The 23,740-nt window shown below is 37.7% G+C and overlaps 1 protein-coding gene across 1 annotated transcript in view; it reads right to left on the bottom strand.

The window, feature by feature from the left end:
• Positions 1–23,740, bottom strand: part of PCSK5 (proprotein convertase subtilisin/kexin type 5) — a 262,061-nt gene that overhangs the window by 19,758 nt on the left and 218,563 nt on the right. The window contains exons 25-27 of the mRNA XM_015280354.4: positions 11,641–11,683; positions 9,590–9,732; positions 8,208–8,408 (exon numbers count right to left, since the gene is read on the bottom strand). Coding sequence (XP_015135840.2) covers positions 8,208–8,408; positions 9,590–9,732; positions 11,641–11,683 — 387 coding nt within the window. The remainder of the gene's footprint in view (positions 1–8,207; positions 8,409–9,589; positions 9,733–11,640; positions 11,684–23,740) is intronic.

Raw genomic sequence — 23,740 nt, 5'->3', positions numbered from 1 at the left:
AAATCCCTACTGGGCAGTTTTAAGTACTGTAATTTAATGCCATTTGTGTGTGGGAAGAAGCAGCTCAGAAATATTATTGAAGTATGTGTTGCCAAGGGAAAAGAACCTTGATCTTGGCAGAAGAGCTGGTGCAATATAGAAAATAAATAGCAGTAAGATAAAGTTAAGTAGACAAGTTAACTACTGCTGAAGAATGTTTAAATGAGTTCACAGTTTCAAAATATTTCAATCCTTACAATTGAAAAATAAGGATTATTTATTTATTTATTGTAAAGTATTATTTCCAGTTAATCCTACCCTGTTTGGCACAATTTACTGCTTTCTGCAGTGTGTGCTAGTTACCACCAGAGGGGAACGTACACAAGCAGTTGTGCTTCTGTTACTTGGCAAGGGTCTACCTTTTCAGCCAAGTAAAGCTGCTCAAATGTCTCAGCTGGGGACTGTTAGCAGAAATATGAAAACCTTAAAATTTATCGATCTACTTAAGAAAATAATAATCTGGAAAGTTAAAATGAGTTTTTCCTCTGATAGAGCTCTTACTGACTGAAAATAGGATTTCGTTTACTGAGAAACACCACAAAACACAAGTTTAGAATAAAGAGAACTTATTAAATGTAATTTTCTTGAGTAGAAAATGTTTTCAAAATAGGCAAATATGATGCAAAATATTTTGCTACAGAAACCTGTGCATATTACTTCAAAGAACAAGCTTTCCCAAGAGCAGTCCTACAAAACCATCGAAAAAATTTGTCATTCAAACCGTATTTCCTTGGCCTTTGAACTAATGATAAGTGAAAACTTCAACTCACAGTTTCTAGCCATTAAGAAGTCTTCAACTCATCAGTGAAAACTTCACTCAGCTCGCTATGACAAGCAAGGTTACTAATACATTGGAAGGACTAATTAAATTACAAATAACAAAGTTGCCTGTCTTCAAGGGAAACGTTTGGTGGCCATCAGGAGGAAGTGCCAGCTCTGAGGCATCAGCCCTCTGCTCTGACCTGTCACATTTCCTTACCCAAATGCAAGTCTTAGAAAAGGACAAAGTTCATGGCACACCGTGATTTGCTTTGTTGTGTTTTGCCCTCTTTGTGGCCCCTAAAGGCTACCATTGCGTACTTGGGAACCCTAAAAGATTTCCATTAAATTTTTTCTTGTGGTTGTGAATGAAACTTTTAAATGGAGAAGCTGTAAGTCTCTGATGTAGAACTGCTAACCATGCATTCTCTAAAAATAGAATGTAGACTTTGAAAAAACATTGTATTCTATTATTATCCTGTTCTATTTTTTTTTTTTTAAGGCTAATATATATGACATTTTCAGTCCTACTGGGCTGTTTTTATCCTTATGCTAATTTTCTTTTTTGGGTTTTTTAAACTAAAACGTCTTCTATTTAAAATTACTCAAGCCAGAATTTGACTAAATGTCACATTGATTCTTGTCTTTTTGTCAGAATCAGTAACAACTTTGACATATCCAGCTCAATCTCCCCAGTTCCCTTCCCTAAACATAAACTGAATCATGCCATGCCATTATTTCAGTTAAGGCTCACTGCAGTTCTGCAGCTACCTACTACTCTGCCTATTCAGTCTGTTTGAGGGCTTATCAAATTCAAAGATTTAGGTATTGTCTTGGTTTGGTTGAAGTAATTTTCTTCATAGTAGCACCTATGATACCATGTTTTGGATTTGTGATGAAAACCGATATTCATTAGTTGCTGCAGAGCAGTGTTTATGCAGAGTCAAAGAGTCTTCTACTCCACACGGTGCTCTGCCAGGCTGGGTAGGGCAGCTGACTCAACTCTTCAGAAGGATATTCCATGCCATTTCTTGCTATGCTCAGTAACCAAGGCCAGGGGTGAGTTGGCTGTCGGGTCTTCCATTACTCAAGGATTGTCTGGGCATCAGTCATCTTGTGGTGGGAAATTATTTTGTTTATCAATTGGTCATTTTTTATTTTTTTTTTAGTTTATTTCCTTTTTCTTTTCTTTTATTCCTGTTTCCTTTTTCTTCTTTTGTTCTTTCTTTTTCTTTCTTATTAAACTCCATTCATCTCCATCCATGGAGGGGTGCGTGAGCAGCTGTGTGGGGCTCAGCTGCTTGTGTTAAACCACAGCAGTTTTCTTTCCTCATTTGAGCTTGTGAATAAGACATGGATGAGACAATGGCAGAGTTTCTTGAAACATAATGCTGCAAGACTTTAGCTCTGATCTCCAAACTGAATTAAATCTCATTTAAAACAAGGAACCCATATTTCCCTTTCTTTTTACCTAAGTATTTTTTATTTTAAACTGTCTCCCACAGTTTTTCAAATTGATTTGAATGAAAGATTAAATGAGTTCTCAAAAATATTCAGGGTGAAAAACGTAGGTCTTTGGGGAAACAAGTGTGAGCCTCTTCACATGCTCACTGCTTGTTGTGGAAAATGAAAGTCTTATTAAAAATAAATACCAACACAAAAAGCCCTCCAAAATCTCAAGGCATATGAGCTGAGAAATGCCCATATCTTAAAAGACATTGCTTTAAATGTAATGGCATTTGAAACAGCTTATGGTCCATCCTTTAATTTGTTTTAAGTCACAGCTGCAGTATAACAGTTCTTGCTTGTGTATACTCATGTCCATCTTGCTCTCTCTACCCACTTGTAGTGGACAATGGACTTAACAAGTAATGCAAGCAATAAGTGTTCCGGCAGATAATAGTTGGTTTATTTTCTCCAATTTTAGATCCTTTTATTCAAGATTTTCTCTAAATAAAAGGGAGGCCTACAAAATTTTTTTTTACTACTAAGTTGCTAACAAAATAGCTACTGGTACACATTTCTAATTGTAATACCCTTAGCTTATAGCTTAAAAGACATAGAGTTCTATCAAGGAGAGTATTTTTGCAAGTTATTTCATTGTTGGACCATGGCACAATTCTAGAAGGGAGGAATGAATACGGAAACATGCACGCATATTTTGCACTGTGTAGTAGGATGTGATTTGAATATAGTTCAGCTGAGATGCTACCTAGTTTGTCAGGTTTTATACTGTAAATGGCACTGGCCTAGCAAAAATTGAGATGGTCAGGAAAAAAAGACAAAAAACAGGTTACATATCTCCTTGAAGTAATTACAATTGCATGCACACAATAAAACATAATGAAAGCAATATATTTATGTAATAAAATACTAGACCTATCCTATTTCAAAGACTTATATGAACTGTAAATTTAAGGAAATTTTAGGAGTGCTGAAAAGTAAATTACAGTCTGCAACAACCATTAATTCTCAGTCTGGTTATCTTTAAACAACCATAGCAGTACTTTACAAATAGCTAGAATATGAAACCAACATGCCTCAGAATGTAAGGGGTAGTGAATCATTTTTACTTGTCTCTAGCACCTTGAATTTTCATGTTTGGATGATGCTTAAAAAGGCCTCGTAATTCTTTCCATGATGTTCTGATTCTATATTCTAAATGTCATAACATTTTCTCATTTGGATAACTATGATCTCTTCTTTCCTGCTGCTGATTTCCCTACAGTCTTCTGCCCATCTCATTCCACTTTTTTCTTTCCTTCTCTGTTCTGAGACCTTTGTATATATATCTGCATAGCTGCATAGCTGAATTAAGGTCAGAGAAACCTAATAAATCTTTTAAAGCCCAAGTTATTGTTTTTTCTCAATCAGAACTCTTCTAGCGCAATGCATTTTTGCTGGTTTTGTTTTATTCTGTATTTAGGAAAAGGAAAATACACAAGATGGATAGAGTTGATCAGTAGCTGTTTGTAGGAGGTTGCTCTCATTACTGGGAGTGGTATGCAATAGTAAACAGAACCAGGTGCAATTTCACTGCATAATTTATTACAGCATATATAATCTACATGTAAATAAATATATATTCCATTTTGTTTTTGCATCAGAAACAGATCTCATTACACATCTTTTTTTTTTTTTTCCTTTTGTAATTTTCAGAAATATGTGGTAAACTAAACCATGTAACTGAGGAATGAATTTTCAGGATGCTGTATTTACAATCAATAGGCAAAACGAAGACCTGATCTGCAAAACCTTTAATCTCGTTGAAAGAATGTGTGTTCAAGCTCACACTGTTGTATCTCCTGATTTCCAAAGTCATTTTATCATCTGGTGCATGAGATAAAATACAGATGTTTTATGCTACAAATACAAGATCAATTTCTCTCTTTTTTTTTTCTCCCTTCTTGGCTGACCCTGTCTTTTTGAAAGCCAGGATACCAGACAAGGTCTGTTTCATTATTTCAGACCTTTATATGACTTCTTAAAGATTCCTAATATGAATTGGACTGTTTTCCTAGCAGAATATGCCCTCAAAGTAAATATCATTTTAGAAAACTGTCTTTTTATAGAATGTTTTGGGTTTTGGAGTTTGTGCTCATAAATATTCCTAAGACTGGCCTATTATTTATCCTTGCATAAAAATATATATATATAAGTGAAAGCTTAAAAGTTGTGGTGAAGAGAAAGGAGTATTTCACATTCACAAAGATTTTAATCCTTCCTTAGATGGACCAGTCTCTCAATTGTCAAAGTCAGACTCCGTGCTGGTTTCACTGTGGCAAGCTGTGACATGCTGCCCTTCAGTTTATGTTAGCCTAAGAGTGAAATAAAGCAGTAGTCTTTGTTTCCAAAATCTTATTTTTTTCCATATGGTTGGTCAACACAGTCACTAAAACCACAGTGAAGTCCACTGAATCCATGTGGCTGGATGAGCCTAAGGAAAATGGATTAATTCTTTGTAAATACAGTTCAAGGTCTAATACCTCAACTTTCTCTTGCAACATTTCTGAAAAAAAAAAAAAAGAGTAAATAGGAGACTAACATGGTAAAAAGTGACATAAACTACTGGATTTGGAAATTTTGGCTATCTTCCTAGTTGCGTTGTCTTCCTGTGTTGTCTGGAGCAGTGTATGTGCTGAGGATGAGCTTTGGTGCAATTTCATCCTTGCTCCCATGACAGGGGCGAGGTTGTTTATTTCATACTTGTCCCCCCACACCCAGGTCAGTCCCCTACAGTGTGAGGACTAATAATCGTCTGGCCTACATTATTTAATTAGATCAGCTCATTGGGCCACTAAAGCTCAGAGGTAGCTCTGCCATCATGCTGTGCTGGAGTAAACGTGTTGAGGACTCTGAGCATCCAGTGGAAAAAGCACATTTTGATAAACAAGCAGAGAGCCAAAATCCAAATCACATCCTCAGCTTTGCCCACACTGGACTGGTGAACAAAAATGGAATTACTTTAATATCCTCTGAAGAACCCACACTGCATGACAAGTTCCCCTTTGAAAGTGAATTTGATGATGGATGGGATGGAAGAACCCAATATTTTACCAAGAAGAAATCACCCTGGAGACAATCAAAGTATCTGTAAATAAGTAAATAAATAGATAAAATAATAATAATAATAATAAAATTATTCTGAAAGAATAAAAACATAAACTGTGTTAAAATATTTGGAGATCTATCCAGGGGAAGCAGTGGAAAACTTTGGAAGTTGCCATGAATTGGCAACCATGTGAAGAAAAAAAGTAATTCTTAGTTCCCATAATCTTCTTTCAAATACATAATGGTAAAGAAGAGGCCCTGCAGAAATATTTAAGAAAATCTGGAGATGGTCTATTGCTCCAGGAGCTTTTTTCTGTATAGTCATGCTAGCCAGAATACTCACTGACTGTCAGTCTGGAGAAGAGCAGGTAGATTTTCATTTTGCTCAGTCTTGTGCTTTATGTAGTACGGAACATTGCTGAACATTGCAATGAAAGGCAGTGGCTGCTTCATCTACATTTTCTTGGTTTTCAGAAATCTAATGACAATTTAAAAAGTCACTGTAACAGATACTGAAACTGTTTTTGTTTTTGTATTTGTTTTGTTTCTCTATGCTTTGTTTTCTTTTTTAAAATTATCCAGGCAATTTGAACCCCCCTTTGGGTGTGAATTGTGCTGTAGTTTCTAACTGGGAACAACTCTATTGGCGTGTGGTATTTCTAGAGTTAAATAAAGATATTTCAGTTTTGCCTGATTCCTTCATTCATTGAGTGTGGAGCAAGAGTTTCAAGTATAAATGGCACAGCTGGAAATTTAGATTCAGCTGGTATCTTCTTGAATGCATCAGCAAAAGAAATGAGTGATATAAAAAAAATCAATTGTTTATATTTTATTGCTAATTAACAAAGGAAAGGTTTTTTTTGTTTTGTTTTGTTTTGTTTTGTTTTGTTTTGTTTGAGAGCCAGGTATCAGAGTGTGGCTTCAGTAAAGACAGGGACAATATTGTTCACATTTTGACTTGAAAAGTACTACTACTTGGAAAAATGTTCCAGTGGGAAAAGGCTCACAATATCACCAAGTTCATCGTCACTTTCTCAGCAGTTACACACCACAGCTGCTGCCACATCCCAGCAAGTCTATTTGAGAAGGGGAAGAACCTCCAGTCAGGTTTCGTGGTCTCCTGTCACCAAGCACAGCAGGAACTGTTTGACTTTAGAGCAGCTGCCAATGCTTAAGCCAGTACAGCTCAGGGAGAGATGTGTCTTGAGGTTCAAAATGTCTCAAAACTGTATTTTAACTACTGGGTGCAAGGGGAAACAGAATGCAAGGTGGAGAGAAACAGTTTCCACATCATAAGGCTGACGGATAGAGAACTACATCAGCTGCCTGCTCAAAAGAAAAAGGCTAACAAGTCATCTCATTTGACAATAAAAGTAGATAACCAATAGATAGGCCAACCTACAGACATGTTCTTTTCACAGCACAGAGTGCCTCAAATTGGGAAAATACTCATCTGAATGAAATACAATGAAATGCATGGAGGAGACAAACTTTCTTTTAATATCTCTCCTTTATAGGTCTCTCTGATGTTTTTCTAATGTGAAGAAACTTTCTTCTTTTTGATACAGCATTTCTTCTTAAACAGGCAATGACTAGAAATGGTCAATATTTTTTCTGAAAATATTTTTGCTGTATCTTAATTTTTAATGCAAGTTCATAGAGATCCAAGGATAGTAATTCTTTGAAGTATTTGAGCAAATAAAGACATAGAAATCAGTAGAAAAGTTGTGTCTGATAGAAAAATAAATCTATAAGGGGCCATAAGTCATCTAGTCTTACACTCTCCTCAATAACCACTCCTGTCAGATGTCATTTATGCATTATCAAGGACTTCAAGTGATGCAAATTACAAATCCTTCTCAAAGAGTCTATTAGTCTATTATTCCATTTGAAAGTCTCTTTTTTTTTTCCCATGTCAAATCTTATATTTTTTCTGCATTTTAAATTCTGTTTAACTGTGCATACAGAGCCCTGATGTGTTCTATGCTTTGTGTTTCTCTTGTGACATTCTTGTTTAGTCCCAAGACCCTCATTTGTCCCAGCTTTTAATTGTTAATATTTTCTTCTTTGTAGATTTCTGAATATCTTCACTGTTTCCTGTCCAACTGACCCACTTCTTTATACACTGCACCCCAAAACGAATCTGTTATTCCAGCTGATGCCTTACAACTCTAAGAGTGAAAAGATTGTATTAGTGACTGTTCTCTTTGTTTACAGCAATCAGCTATGCAGATATTGAAACTCTAGAGGAAATCCTGCTCTGTATTGGAGGTTATGGTGTACATGTTGTTTAAAAGCACCAGTTGCAAGCCTTGCTGTCTAGATTCATTGTGCTCACAAGTCAGTGTAGCTTTACATTCTGTGTTCACTCCTTTGGACAACAATGTGTGTGTAATGTAGAGTACATTTCCTCTTGGTGAGGAGGGGACGAGAAAGAAGGAGTGTTGCTGTTAAGTAAACACCACAAATACACATTTGGTTCATTTTGGTTTCCTCCAACTTGTATTCACCAATCTGTAGGGAATCGATAGGCAAAGTTCTGGTCTAAAACCCATTCCTCAACCTTTTTCATCTTTTTTGACAGAAAAAAAAAAAAAAATTAAACCTTCATATATTTAGATAAAATAATACTCAGTATTTCAGATAAGGCCAGCTAAGGTATATTAAAGTGTAATGCTATTTGCAAGGAGATGGATTTCTGTTTGTGATCAAAGCAATGTTTTTAGTCAGTATATTTTTTTAAATGATAGTATGTTGAACTGAAGTCTAGTTTTACTCAGACTGCATGATGCTGATATCCTCTTTTTAAAGCTCTTAGTATCTTCAAATCAAAAATAAAGGGGTCTGTTGCAACTTACCGCTGAAGAATTTCCCAATGGGTGGATAATTTCTTGGATTCAGACACCGTCCATGAGAAAGCTGGAAATCTTTTGGGCATCCAGTGCAATTCTCATAGCTGTACCCAACACACGTTGTGCAGCTCCTGTGACAAGGCTCACATTCTCTAGACATGTGATCAGTGAAGAAGCCGTCTCCACACTTGGTCACGCATGTACCACCTGCAACGGAATCAGAGCCTGGCATCAGGTTGTCAACTGACCCCATCCAATCAGGACAAGAAGATACCTCACCCAGAACACATATCTGCCTCCAACAATAAACAGATTAAGACAAACAAGCAATATATAGTGAAATAGTGAACATTTTGGTAGATATAGAAGCTAAACTTTTTTTGTGAATCCTCTGCTCAGTTCAGCTGCTTCTACAAAATTTGAGGAGCTTTGAACAACTTGCACTGAAATCAGTGCAGGTGGGTTTTCATCCATATCTTAAATCCCGTATAAATGCATCTTATACAAGTCTTAGTGTGAATCAAAGTTCTGTGCTTAAGTCCATTTTGCTTCCCATTGGCTCTCTATAAAATCTAAGTGTAGAATTCCCTAAAATTGCTAGATGTATGCATATTTTGAGGATTAGATGAATCTCCAGTTTCTGGTGAATACAAAGCTAAGCTCAGGTGAGCCTGATTCAGCTTAGGGATTTGCATGCTTTGGCAAAGCCCTTTGAAGTTGTTGCAAGGATAATTTTTCAGTTAAAAGAAAAATAGGCCACTATACCACCTCATGTTGTGACCACAGTGTTCTGTAAATGTGGTGCATATTTTAGCTCACTATTGGGCATATCTAGAAGACAATGCATAAAAACACCATAACCTCAATATTTCCTGCCTTTCATATTTGTCACAATGTCTGAACTAGATCTGACTGATTCATATTTTCCTAATAACGTCATCAGATTCAGAGTCTTCTGTGAACTTGATGTGAAACTTTGTGGTTGAACAAAAGTCTTTTGAGAGTGTTTAAGACTCATTACTTTATGTGTACCTTAAATTCCACAGTAAGGAAATGTTTCTATGTATGTCATTCTGTGAGTGAAGAATCACTCCTTTCACATTGTCTGAATTAAATAGATTTGAGTTGAAATATATACGTATCTATGTTGATATATACTTCAATATATTTTCTATATATATGTATATAAATAATAGAAAAATTCCCCCCCAGCATTGGGTATTTGTTGTCAAATATTTGGAGTTGTATCTTATATATAAATATATACATCCCTGGTCTCTACTTTCTGCTACAGGAGAGATCTTTGAACTGAAGAAGTTGAATCCAGACTCTTTCACTAAGAAAAGCTCTGAAATGCTTTCATGTATATGCCACGTTATTTTGCTTACCTGAGAGATAAAAGCCTTCCTTACAGAAGTCACACTTGTCCTTGTCACAGCTATCACAGTTGCTAGGACACTCTTTACATTGCAGGGAACTTTCATCACGGTAGGTACTGTCTGGACAGTGTTTATAGCAACTCTGTTTATATCTGTAACATAAAGTAAAATTTGAGGCTATTGAGTTTCTTCACTTTCTACGTACAGTAATGGCAAGGCTCTATTATCATTCTCATAAACAGAAAACATTCCTCTAATGAAGGATTCAAGATGTGTTTGTGGTTATCTCTTCAACCTTAGTAAGAAATTAGCATTTTTAAGTACAAATAATTCAATTTTTTAAAAATCCATATACTGTGGCTATAACAGGACAGAGAAGTAATTGTCCCCCTGTACTCAGCACTGGTGAGGCCGCACCTTGAGTACTGTGTCCAGTTTTGGGCCCCTCACTTCAAGAAGGACATCAAGGCCCTGGAGCGTGTCCAGAGAAGGGCAACAAAGCTGGTGAGGGGTCTGGAGCACAAGTCTTATGAGGAGTGGCTGAAGGAGCTGGGATTATTCAGTCTGGAGAAGAGGAAGCTCAGGGGAGACCTTATTGCTCTCTATAACTACCTGAAGGGAGGTTGTAGTGAGCTGGGGGTCAGCCTCTTCTCTCGTGTGACTAGTGATAGGACTAGAGGGAATGGCTTCAAGCTGCGCCAGGGAAGGTTCAGGCTGGACGTTAGGAAATACTACTTCTCTGAAAGGGTGGTCAGGCACTGGAATGGGCTGCCCAGAGAGGTGGTGGAGTCACTGACCCTGGTGGTGTTCAAGGAACGTTTAGATGTTGTGTTGAGGGACATGGTTTAATGAGAACCATTGGTGAAAGGTGAATGGTTGGACTGGGTGATCCTGTGGGTCTTTTCCAACCTTGGCGATTCTATGATTCTATGATTCTATAAATAATTATAAACATATAATATATACATTCTCTGTAGAATCATAGAATGGCCTGGGTTGAAAAGGACCACAACGATCATTGAGTTTCAACCCCTCTGCTATGGGCAGGGTCACCAACCACTATACCAGGCTGCCCAGAGCCACATTCAGCCTGGCCTTGAATGCCTCCAGGGATGGGTCACCCACAACCTCCTTGGTCAACCTGTTCCAGTGTGACACCATCCTCTGGGTGAAAAACTTCCTCCTAATATCTAACCTAGATCTCCCCTGTCTCAGTTTAAAACCATACCCCCTTGACCTATCACACTGTCCACCCTTGTAAACAGTCGTTCCCCCTCCTGTTTATATGCTCCATTCAAGTACTGGAAGGCCACAATGAGGTCTCCCTGGAGCATTCTCTTCTCCAAACTAAACAAGCCCAGTTCCCTCAACCTTTTTTCACAGGAGAGGCGCTTCAACCCTCTGATCATCTTAGTGGCCCTCCTCTGGACCCATTCCAAAAGCTCCACGGCCTTCCTGTGCTGGGGGCCCCAGGCCTGGAAGCAGTACTCCAGATGGGGCCTCACAAGAGCTGAGTAGAGAGGGACAGTCATCTCCCTCTCCCAAGGCCACTGCTTACAGTGAGATTAAGTGGCTCTTTCATAGTAGCGTAGATAGCTTTTCAATTTTTCGTCATAGTAATGGTTACAGAGATCTCCTAAATCTCTTTTTCAAAAACTGTTGAATACTTATTTCTCTTCAGTTAAAGTTTCAGTTGCACTACTTTCTCTTTCCTTGCTTAAAGTTTTTAGATTTTTAAGTTCCTGCTGATCTGCAAGTACAAGAACTGGACATAACATACTAAGTGCATAGTTCCAGACCCAGAAGAAATAATTAACTTGTCTACGCTTTCTGTTCATCTCTCTTCATATATGCAAAGATTATGTCAATACATAAGATGTAAATAGTCTTGATTGTATATGATTGGCTAGTTTTTCAGCATTTCTCAACCTTTTTTCACAGTTACTGTTCTTGGATAGACAATACTTGATAGGAGTGAGACAAGATACGTGTCATTCATGTACCGATTTATATGATATATGTAGTTAAGCACATATTTTTGCATGGAAAGCTATACTCACTTGTAGTAGTTTGGAACACACATTATGCAGATTCTTGGGTCATCTGAAATTAAAAATGTGAAATTATGTACATAACATTCAGAGTCAATGCCAGAATGCCAAAGAAAAACATTGCAAAATTTTTATATTAAGATCTCTTACATTTAAATAACAGTCATATCTTGTTATAACTAGAACATTATTCTATCAGGATCCTTGCTCACACTTCTTAGAGATATTCTCTTCCATAATGAAGTCCTAGATTGCATTTTTTTCCAATGATTGGTATTTTTTTTGTCCTCAGCACAAAGTACTTAGAAAGTGATGAATAATTGGGAAGTGATTTTCTGAAATGGAGAGCCTTTTCAAGAGCTCAAGCTGGGCAAAATGAATCTTAAAAGGAGAAACTGAAGTATTCAGATCTGTAGTTTCTATATATGTATCTATTGGCACCATGTTTTGGGTTAACATCGTCATCAGAAAATTAATTTTTGCATTCAGAAATTTTGTTGAATGAACAAAAAAGTGCTATAAAACTCTTTAAACCTTTTACAGTGATGGATATAGCTTTGTGCTCACATGAAGGGAAGACTGTGTTCTATACCCTTTCATTATCTGCTGTTAGCTTCCAATTTCTTTTACCTTACTCAAGTATCCCTAAGGGAACAGAGTGGAAGGAAATGCAACAACTTGGGAAAATGTATTTATAAACTGTTCTACCATGAAAGGCCTATAAATCATTTTTGATATTATTAGTACTCATAAGACAAAATATTCACTGAGTCTCTTTGAATTGTGTCTACAATAAATCACACTTTACACATGCAAACTTACTAGGCAACATGCACTTGGTTTTGTAAGTAGTTCTAGCAATTTATTTATGAGGTGTAAAGTTTTTCACAGAAATGTTACAGATTTGTGACAATATTCTTTTTACTGTTTAGAGCACAGTCAGGAACAGCAATCACCTAATCTAGTGTTTCTTGAATTAGATTTTATGTTAAGGCAGGAAATACCCTTAAAAGATGAAAATATTTTCTATGAAGTCCTCCTTTATCCTTTTACTTCCAGATAAAATACATTTGGTTTGTCCAGAGATTCTTTTTGTGGAAAACTAATTTTTTTTAAGGACACTTACACACAGAGATATTTGTTTTCCTTTCTCTGTCACCTCCTTGTAGCATGTTCTACTGTTGGGAGCCATGTTTACAATCACTCAGTTGATGCAATAGATCAGTGTAGAGCAAAGTGCATCAGTGTCCTAACTACCTTTTGAAAATTATTCTTGCATACACAGTTCTTATGGTTTGTTGATGGGAAGAACAGAGTATATATTAAAGAGACATTGTTAAAGCTCCTGGGATCACTCAGAGTTTTAGTAACTAACTCCATTAACTTTCTGGATTTCATGAAAGAAAGGACTCTTCCCTTTTGCCTGTGGCAGGTTCTGATGACCGTATTCTTTCCTTGTTTACTGTCAGTTTTTGCCCATATTGTTGACTACTAGTGTACATCTGTTTGTGACAGATTTCATCTGTGATTTCAAATTAACACAGTGTTTAGGTGTCCTCTGGAAAGAGTTTGGTAAATGTATTATTAAGAGGTCTTTAAGCAAAGACCATTGTGTTTGGAATCACTGAATCATGGACTGACTTGATTTGGAAGTGATCTTAAAGATCATCCAGTCCCAACTGCCTGTTGTAGACAAGGCTGCCACCCATGAGATCAGATTGCCCAGGACCCCATCCAGCCTGGTATTTAATACCTCCAGGGATGGGGCATTAACAGTTTCTCTGGGCATCCTGTGCCAGTGCCTCACCACTTTGAGTGAAAAATTTCCTCCTAACATCTAACTTAAATCTCTCCTGTTTTAGTTTAGAGCCATTTCCCCTTGTCCCATCACTAGCAGAATATGCAAAAACAGTCCCCCTCCCATTTATAAACTCTCTTCAGGTATTGTAAGGCTGCAGTCAGGTCTCCCTGGAACCTTCTCTTCTTCAGGCTGAATAAGCTCATCTCCCTCAACTTTTCTTCACAGGACAAATGCTCCAGCCTTCTGAACAGTATCATGGTCTCCTCTGGACCTACTCCCACAGCTCCACATCCTCCTTGAGCTGAGGGCTCCCAGTTTGGATGCAGTACTCCAGGTGAGGTCTCATGAGGGCAGAGCAGAGGGGGACAGTCCCCTCCCACTCTTCATGCTGGCCACCCCTCATTTGATGCAGCCTAGGAGCGGATTTACCTTTTCGGCCTGAAGTGCACACAGCTGGCTCATATCTAGCTTTTCATCCACCAGAACTCTCAAGTGAGTTCTTCTCTAGTCTGTACATGCATCTGAGTTTGTCTCAGCCAAGCTGCTGTGCCTTTTTTAAAAATTAATTTTAAACTGGTTTGGAATCTAAGAGAAAGTATCTAAGAATGATTGAATAAAGAATAGCTTGTTTGCTATATATACATAGGTTGCATGTTTATGAGAGGGCAAAATAACCAAAAAATTATCGCAGATGTCTTGGTGTCTAATCATGCAGCACCTTCTTGTACTCTGCTGCCCACATACAAGTTCAGACAAAAGTACTGATAGCAAATATCATATAAGATGGCCAAATATGTCATGGCAATAACTTGATGACTGCCTTTCGTCTGAGAATGCTCGGAGTCTTTCTTCAAACCTAAGACTTTGGTGAAGATCCAAATTTCTTAATGATTTTGCAATGTGAAAACTTCATAAAATTATATGAAGTAAAACTTGTCTCATTTAAGTTTTACTGTAGAAATAGAATAGATTTTCTATTGAAATTTGTGATCACAAAATAAAGGGGATTCTGAATTCCTAGTTTGCTTCTTGTTCAATTGAAGAACCTTGTAACCCACAGACCTCATGCATGGTAGGCTTTTCAGATGGAGTAGCAGCACTCACAGAGTACTATTGCCAGTCTAACTGTGGCAGGTATCAGGAATTTGTTTGTTTATTGCTGCTGACAACTCTGTATAAAGTTATACATGCATCTCTTTTCTGATTCCAACACATAGTCAGAAGCTAAATCTGACTGAAGAATTTTTACAGTTTCTAATTTATTATCCAATAAACTTTTAAAACAGAAGTTGATTGCAGGGGACACACATCTGGCTTTCTGGTTATAAACTATGATCCTTCTGAAAATACATATGCTTTAAGAAATATTTTTTCTCTGTCATTCAGAGTGCAATTGAGGTTACAGTGTTGGGGGACTCTTATTCTTGCTGTATCTCTCTTACCTATGTGAAGACCATCCTAGAATTTAATTAGGTCTATATGCTGTCCTTGGGATAGTGAGGCCTTAAGCCATTTGCCAATTTGTCTATTGTATTATTTATCATCCCTTACTGAACGTTGTTCTTTCTCTTATAGATGTATCCTTTAAATGGATAGTTCTTGGTCTAGCAGTAATAAACACCTTCTGGGGCTGAAGTCAGTGTGTTCATCCTATATTCAATTAGAACACACTTGTTCATGAAACGAGTAAGTTTCTGTGGCATAAAGTGGGCTTATTAGTAGGTTAGGCTCCAAAAGACTTCTTGCCATGAGAACTGCTAATATTTTATCTACATTTAATAGCTTTCATTTGCATTGATTTTCACTCTATTGAGTCTAAGCAACTCTTTGAAGACAGAAACAGAATTTCTCAATAGCACTGGAAACGGAATTCAATATATTTTAACATGTATGGCCTTCGATACAACAAAACTTCCTGGTGACTTTCTGGTTTTATTGCAGTTTTCTTAGATAAGTAAAGATCATCTGGAGTTCATACAAAAAGTAATTTGATTCTTTTCCTTTTCTGTAAGAAAGTGATAGCCCAGTTCCCTTCTCTGCATCCCACCCTTCTGCAGTACAGTACATTCAAACGTGCAAAGTTTAAATAATGGTTAAAGACAAAGATTCATGCTTTCTGTTGATAGGAATTAGTACTGTGGGCTTTTTACCTTCTCTGTGAGGGAGTAAGGGCATTAATGTTACAAGCCAGGCATTGTTGTGCTAGAAGGATGTTTCTGTTTAAATATACAGAGGAATATTACAGGTGATTGCTGTTGTACTACCTTAGAGGCTTAGTGAAATACTTACTACGCATATCCATTTTAAAAATGAACTCCTGAGCATTTTGAAAATCTCTGACTCTGTTTCACTGTATCTGAGCATTCATAACATTTAGACAGATGCAAGTTTTGGAAACTTCACATAGTCAGCCTACTGTACTTTAGAGTAGCCCTTACCCAAGGTATCGCGTATAATTAGACCCAGATCTTTCAAAGACTGGTATGTTTGCTTAACTTTACCAACTATATGCAATAAAGCTGGGAGTTGAAGCTAAGTGCATAGGTACATTTAACAGAATCTGTATTTACACTGTAACTTTTATTTTTACTCCCTTATTCATTTACAAACTTTTTTTTTTTTTTAATTAAATTTCTTGAAGTATTTATTGGCTCAGCCATGAGCCTAAAGTACGGACAATGCACTCAACTACTTTTGCTCTCAGGAAAACCTGAGTATATTCTGAGCATGGAACTTAATGTCTGGTTAATTTTCTTTTCCAGATTAATTAAATATAATGACTGCAAATGATTTTATATTACAATGCACTTTTCCTTTAAGGGCCAGTCTGCAGTAATTGTTTGATTTCAACAGTTACTGTTAGATTTTATTCGCCTTTTACATTCCTCTGAACAATAATTTACAATAATGTAAAAAAAAAAACTAAGCCTATAAGTGGTAATATATCACCAAGTGTTATTATGTATTTTAACTACTTTTAGACCATTCTTGTTTTAGTTTTATGGTTACTCAATTAAAATAACTGAAATGTGCAGTCCAGCCACAGTGGGATTTCAACTAGACATGGGCCTAGCTGAAAATTTAGATTTCAGCAAACCCTGAAAATGAAGGAGATTTCTGTGTTTCTGTTCTGGAACCCAGAACTGTGGTTTGGATCTTTCACTTTATGTGAAAAACTATTTGTTTGTCTATTTTGTTTTTTCTGTTTTTGTTTTTTTTTTCTTCCCCCCCTTTTCATATATAGGGTTTTTGTCAGTAATTCTGTTTCGTCTTCTTTCCTCTCAATTCTGGCATGTTTTTGACAAGTTCTATCACCAGAAAGGGGAGTAAGAAGATAATGGGTATTTTAACCAAGGAAAAAGCTGAATTGTTATGTCAGTTAGATTTAAAGGGGTGAAAAATAGCTTCTTTGGCCAGAAAACGTAACTGTGATTTAAAGAATTAAAAATACATTCCTTTTCAAAGCAAAGAGGAAAAGCTAAAAAAAAAAAAAAAAAAAAAAAAAAAAAAGCAAAAATCCAACACACTTTTACTAGGCTTTCCTTTATTTTTGGTAACTTTTTTGTTTTAATTTAAAGCTACTTTTAATTGGTATCAAGATGAAGAAAAATAAAAGCAGATTGTCCTGAGTAACTAGCTATAAAGCTGGTTAACTGAAATAGTCACACAGTTCTAATCTCAATTATCTTACTTTAAAAGAGAAATATTTGCTGTTACTGTATTTCATTGACAAAGCAAAGGAAAAGAGGCATGTGTTCCTGTCCAAAAGAAAATCTTAATATGTTATAGTTACAAGTAGTAATGACCTGCAGATAAGATGAAATGAAACCAAACATCAGCATTATAACATGTATTCCATGAAACAGCCCCATGGTTCATATGACTGAGTTAAAATGTTGATAAATATGTCAACATTTGTACATATGTTTGCTGATAAACGCATAATGTTTTGGAAGAGATTTTAAGGAATAGCTTAAGCAACGGAAACTATTAAAAAAAAAATATCTCTATATATATATGGTTGCAGTGCCCTACTTTTTCACTGAATGTTGTGGATCAATACTGTTGTGAGACTTACACCTCAAGTGAATGTCCAAACTGTGATACCAGAGAAGTTATTTCTCACATAAATTCAGAGAAGAACTAGCGTTTTATTCTTACTCTTATTAAAATAAAAAGTAAGTGGACTTCAACAGAAATGAAATTGGAACATCAACAACAGTAGTATGCAATAATTAAGTGAGGATGTTCAGAGCAGCTGTTTAGAGATTATTCTATCATTCAGCTGATATGTTATCTTTTGTTGTTACTCTACTGGCCGTTTTCTCCACCTGTGATGTGATGACTGCAAGCAGCATGAAAGCTATGTATTAAAAACCATGAACAAAAGAACTGAACATCCCGTGCATTGGGGAGCATTGTCAGAACAGACTGAGATGGTCACTAATCTTTAAATAGTTTCTTACTGTGCAGGTAATTCCTCTGGGTGAGGAGCATTACCCAAAGAGTGCTCTCCTACCAGTAGAAAAAGCCAGACATCCTAGGTTTGCACAGCGGACATCAATGAAGATTTTGGCACTGATTTTAACATCTGAATGCCATAGATCTCCTATTGACAAGAAAAATTGTATGCAGGCAATAATCATATGGGTAACATCTCACTATGTGGATAATCAAAGATTTGCATTGCTTCAGTCAATAAATTGTTCTCTAAATAGAATTCCCAACACAAAAGGTCAAAACAAGAACATTGAATCAAGATCAATTAAATTGTTTGATTTTATTTATTTTAATATATTTATTCTTTACTCATTCCAGCAGAAAGATTCAGCAGCTAACATTTCTTTACTGATTTGATTTGTGAAGCTTCTGAACTTCAAATTTTTGAAGGACTAAGTATAATTTCTTTGTCTTTGTAATTTTAGAAGTAAATTTGTAGCTTCAGTGATGGATACAGAGCTAGATGAATTTCTGGTCTAATCCAGTATTTTTCTTCCAGATTCTCATTGCACATAACTCTAAAATGAAATCTAGACCATTAATGCATTAAGCAGCCAAACGGGCTACAGACATATTACAAAAACAATGTATAAGGAACATCACTTTAACCTCAGAGTAATTAGGTGGTTCAAGAAAATTGATTGATAGGTTCCTGCCAACTAAGTTTTGAGCCTTTGATAATTAGAGATTGCTATGCTATTCTGCTTTTCAATCACTGATGCGATCATATTCAAGGAATTAGATGGAGGAGAAATTTGCCAACAAACAAGACAGTGATTCATAGAATCACAGAATTACAGAGTTGTAGGAGCTGGAAGGGGCCTCTAGAGATCATTGAGTCCAACCCCCCTGCCAAAACAGGCTCCCTGCAGCAGGCTGCATAGGTAGGCATCCAGATGGGTATTGAATATCTCCAGAGAAGGACACTCCATAACCTCTCTGGGCAGCCCATTCCAGAGCTCCATCACCCTTACTGTGAAGAAGTTCTTTCTCATATTGGAACTTCCTGTGCTCCAGCTTATGGTTATTTCCTATTGTCCTATCCCCACAGACCGCTGGAAAGAGGTTGGCCATGTTCCTTTGTCTCCCACACTTAAGATATTTATAAACATTAGTTAGATCACCTCTTAGTCTTCTTTTCTCAAGGCTGAGCAGACCCAGGTCACCCAGCCTTTCCTCACAGGGGAGATGCTCCAGGCCCTTTATCATCTCTGTGGCCCTCCACTGGATTCTTTCCAGGAGATCCCTGTCTTTTTTGTACCAGAGATCCCAGAACTGGATACAGGACTCCAGGTGAGGCCTGACCAGGGCAGTGTTGAGGGGGAGGATCACATCCCTTGACCTGCTGACCATGCTCTGTTTAATACATTGCAGGATCCCATTGGCCTTCTTGGCCACAAGGGCACACTGCTGGCTTATGGCCAACCTTTTGTCCACCATGACTTCCAGGTCCGTCTCTGCAAAGCTCCTCACCAGCAGGTCATCCCCCAACCTGTACTGATACTTACTGTTTTTTCTTCCCAGGTACAAGACTCTACACTTGCTTTTGTTAAAATTTGTCTGGTGTCTTACAGCCCAGAATTTGTACTACTGCCCTGATTGTACTACTCGTAGAGGCATCTATGCAATCTCAGCAGACTGTATGCCTGTGTTTGTAAAAGTCATAGCTCAATCTTATATCTGGATTTTTTCCATTGATCCCCAAGTCTGGATTTCGCAAAAGACATTTTCTTTTTCAGAGAAATAAAAATTTCAAAGACATATGTATATATATCTTATATCCTTAGGGTGCAAGTGAATCTTCTGCCTATAGATGGGGAAGACAAACCTCTAATGTGATTTTCTGCCTTTTCTGAAATGTCAGTACTGATAATCAAAGAAATGTTCAAAATATTGTTGGGCATCCTTTTTTTTGTACAGATTGCATATTCTCACACCAGAAGTCTGTGGAAATGAGTCCTATTATCTGCAAATCTAAAACCCATCCTGTAAAATTGACCTCTTGAGGAAGTTACTCTTAGATAAAGAAGAATCCTTATAGTTTTCTCTGGTATTCTGAAAGCCAATGTCTAGTCATCATTAGGGAAGATTTGAAGAAATTAAGTTTTCCTTTGTGCCACTTGTGTTTCTATGGGAACTAAATCACTTTTCTATCATTAGTCATGAACACAGCTTCCAGAATCCCAGTCTGTACATGTGAACTTGAATCTATTCACAGTGCTACACTTTAGCTATCTCATAGGTTCTTTGACTTTTCTCTAGTTACGGTTTTTCTCCCTCATGCTACCTTAAAGTCCCTATTTTCCCCCCACCTTAAGATTTATTGTTATGGATCTTGTGGAATAATTGCATGTCATTCGGTTTCACTTCCTGCCTTTATGGATGTATGTTTGTTCCCTTGTACCCCAGACCAAACAAAATAGTTTGGTTCTGGAAGACCTTTGAGAGTTGCTGAGGCTTTATCTTGTTACAGAGAAGAGTCAGACTGGAGGCTAAATGCCTATTTTGAGGACTTTTAATCTCAGGTTACTGTTCCTTGTGGTTTCTCACTGTTTACATTTTTTGTAAGATATCTTGGAAAGAGAAAAGTGTGATGACTATTCTGAAGATCCTTATCTGCACCACTCTATGCCCTCACTGAGGAGCATTTTATTCTCAGTGTTAGCCTTTGATAACAGTCCTGCTGTAAATGTTGCAAGAGCCATGTTGTGCTGTTCTCCGTAAAAACCTGGACTGATCAGAAGGCAATGGAATACATGGTATTTTATTACACAGAGATGAGGTAATCTCTGGGAAACCTTGAGAAGCATTCATATTGTAACATGTCATATTTTCAAATGTCTGGTGAGTTGAGTGGAATTGAATCAGCCAGTAGCTGAACAGGAATTGGATCAAGAATATGTCACCCTATGGGAGGGCGCTGTCAGGAAGGCAAACAAACTGGCACAAAGCTTGAATTTCAAAGTCCCTCTTGAGAGGAAGAATTATCATAGAAACATAGAATCGTAGAATCAAAGAATTATAGAAAGGCTTGGGTTGGAAGGGACCCTGAGGATCAACAAATTCCAACCCCCCTGCCTCAGACAGGACCACCAACCACCAGATCTGGTACTAGACCAGGTTGCCCAGTACCCCATCCAACCTGGTCTTGAACACCTCAGGGACAGAGCACGCACAACCTGCCATTAATTTATCAATGATATGGTTGAGCTTTGTGTGTTGAAAACATTTTGCTCCACAGTGAGCTAGGTGCTCATTGTTACTGGTGTGTCTGTTTCTGCTTCTGAAGTGTACATACGCCAGTCAGTAGATACTGCATATCAAGGAAGTTTGTCACATCTTGTCTTCACAGGTAGTTGTACTTTGTATCTGCATGTTGTGCAGATGCAAAAGGGTGAGTAGAATTTATATTATTAGAAAGAGATGTGAAAGGAGTTGAGAAAACACTTTGTTCCATATGTTGCATTTTAGGCACAGCTAATAACAACCAGGGGTTTTATGTTCTTGCATTGTGTTGACTTTGCAGTTCTCTTAAAATATTTACATTAAATGGCTCAATAATCTGCAGTTTTAACTTAGTGATATTCTCTTGTTCTGAATGGGCCTATTGGTGACTGCTTTTTAAAAAGGTAGAGCTCACTCTGAAAAAATTCCAAACGCTCATTACAGTTTTAAGAGTCTGAAGAAGATATTGGCAACATTCTGAAGTGATCTAAAGCTTGGAGTGAGAGTAATTGTGCTGAAGGGTGGAGTGCAGCTGCTGAAGCAGCATGTTGAAAGCCCTCCTTAATCAAATTGTCTTAGAAGAACTTTCTGTTTCAAATGATGACTCGATTGAGGAAAGTAGATTTAATTATTGAGAACACATGGTGGTTTCTGGTGCCCATCAGAAGACAAGTCATTAATATTTAATCATGGCCTGATGGTCCTGTCTGATGAAGACGCAGTTCTTTGGGTCTATCTGAATGAGAGGGAGCAATAACTCACTATGGGTCCAGACAGTAGGCTCAGTCTCCATGATAGGGCTATAAACCTGAGGTACCAAAACCATAAGCTTCATAATATTAAAATTTATTCAGCACACTTTCTGAGGCATTTTGTCTCATTTTTCATGTGTTCACTTGCAAAGTAGTAGGAACGTATTTGAATGCAGATTGCACAAATTTAGGTTTAAACACAATGTCACCTTAAAACTTCATTTGTTCTTGTGTCTTAGTGTCCTACTTCCAATTACAATGCCTGTACAAAAGCCTACACTTCAAATCTCATGGAATGTGGTGTGCATGTTAGTTGGGCTAGTATGGCAGAAAATCTGTTGAGATGCTTTCAAGAGAATGTGGACAGAAGAAGAGAACTGCACTGTGCATATCTGCTGCTTTGGCCGCTGCTTTGTGCACACAAAGCCATAAGTCCTTACAAAGTTAGTGCAGTTTAAGGCAATTTTCTGGTAACATATTCCAGTACTTGACAGTGTCTGTAGGAAGAATGGTGACTGTCACAGAATCAGACAATTGTAGGTTTCTCCCCACCCAACTTGCCAGCCTGTCCAGGTCTTGCTGAATGGCAGCACAGCCTTCTGGTGTGTCAGCCACACTTCCTGGCTTTTTATCACCAGCAAACTTGTTGAGGCTGCATTCTATTCTTTCATCCAAGTCAATTCAGATCACTGATGAAAAGAGATATTGAACAAGACCAGACCCAGCTGTATCAGGAATGGTGTGGTGAGCAAGACTAGGGAAGTAATCCTGCCCCTGGGGATCAGGTCCAAAGAAGGGCAACAAGGCTTGTGAAGGGCTTGGACAATATGCCCTAAAAGGAGCAACTAAAGGAGCTGGAGCTGTTTAGTTTGGGAAGAGGAGGCTGAGGGGAGACCTTATTGTCTCTTCAAATAACTGAAAGGTGATTGCAGAGAGAGCAGGGCTGGTCTCTTCTCACTAGTGACAGGTGATAGGATGAGGGGAAATGGCCTCAAGTTGCTTCAGGAGAGGTTTAGGTTGGATATCAGGAAAAAACTTCTTTATGTAAAGGGTTGTTAAGCACTGGAATAGGCTCCCCAGGGAGGTGGTTGAGTCACCATCCCTGGATGTGTTTAAAAACCGTTTGGATGTGGTGCTCAGGGACATGATTTAGCAGAGGGTTGTTAGAGCTAGGGTAGTACGATTAGGCTGCAGTTGGACTTGTGATCTTTAAGGTCTTTTCCAACTAAGCAGTTCTTTGATTCTATGATTCTATGACTCCTGGGGAACACTGCTAGTTACAGGCTTCCAACGAGTCTGTTGCTGATCACAAATCTCTGAGCTCTGACAATCAGCCAGTCCAGTTCTCAGTTCACCTCACTGTTCATCCTCTTATCCTACACTTCCTAAGCTTATCCACAAGGATGTTATGAGAGACGTTGTAAAAAGCCTTGGTGAAGTCAAGGTAGGCAGCATCCACTGCTCCTCCTTGACTACCCAGCTAGTCAAGACCTCATGGTAGGCATCTAGATTGGTCAAGCTTAATTTCTCCTTGGTGAATCCATGTTGACTACTTGTGATAACCCTCCTTCCTTCCATTGCTTTGAGATGACATCCAGAATGAGCTCTTCCGTCACCTTTCCAGGGACAGAGGTGAGGCTGAATGGCCTGTAGTTTCCCAGATCCTCCTTCTTGCCCTATTTGAGGATTAGAGTGACACTGGCTTTCCTTCGGTCCTCAGGAACCTCTCCCATTTTCCAAGACACTTTAAAGATTCTTTATCTCCTAAAAATTTGAGTAACCCCAAAATTATTGAAGTGAATTAGAGAGAGAAGTATCTTCTTAATTTCAG

Source organism: Gallus gallus, chromosome Z (genome assembly GCF_016699485.2).
Source record: "Gallus gallus isolate bGalGal1 chromosome Z, bGalGal1.mat.broiler.GRCg7b, whole genome shotgun sequence".
NCBI classification, from domain to species: Eukaryota; Metazoa; Chordata; class Aves; order Galliformes; family Phasianidae; genus Gallus; species Gallus gallus.
Note: the sequence above shows the minus strand (reverse complement) of the source record. Positions and strands in the feature narration are given on the sequence as shown.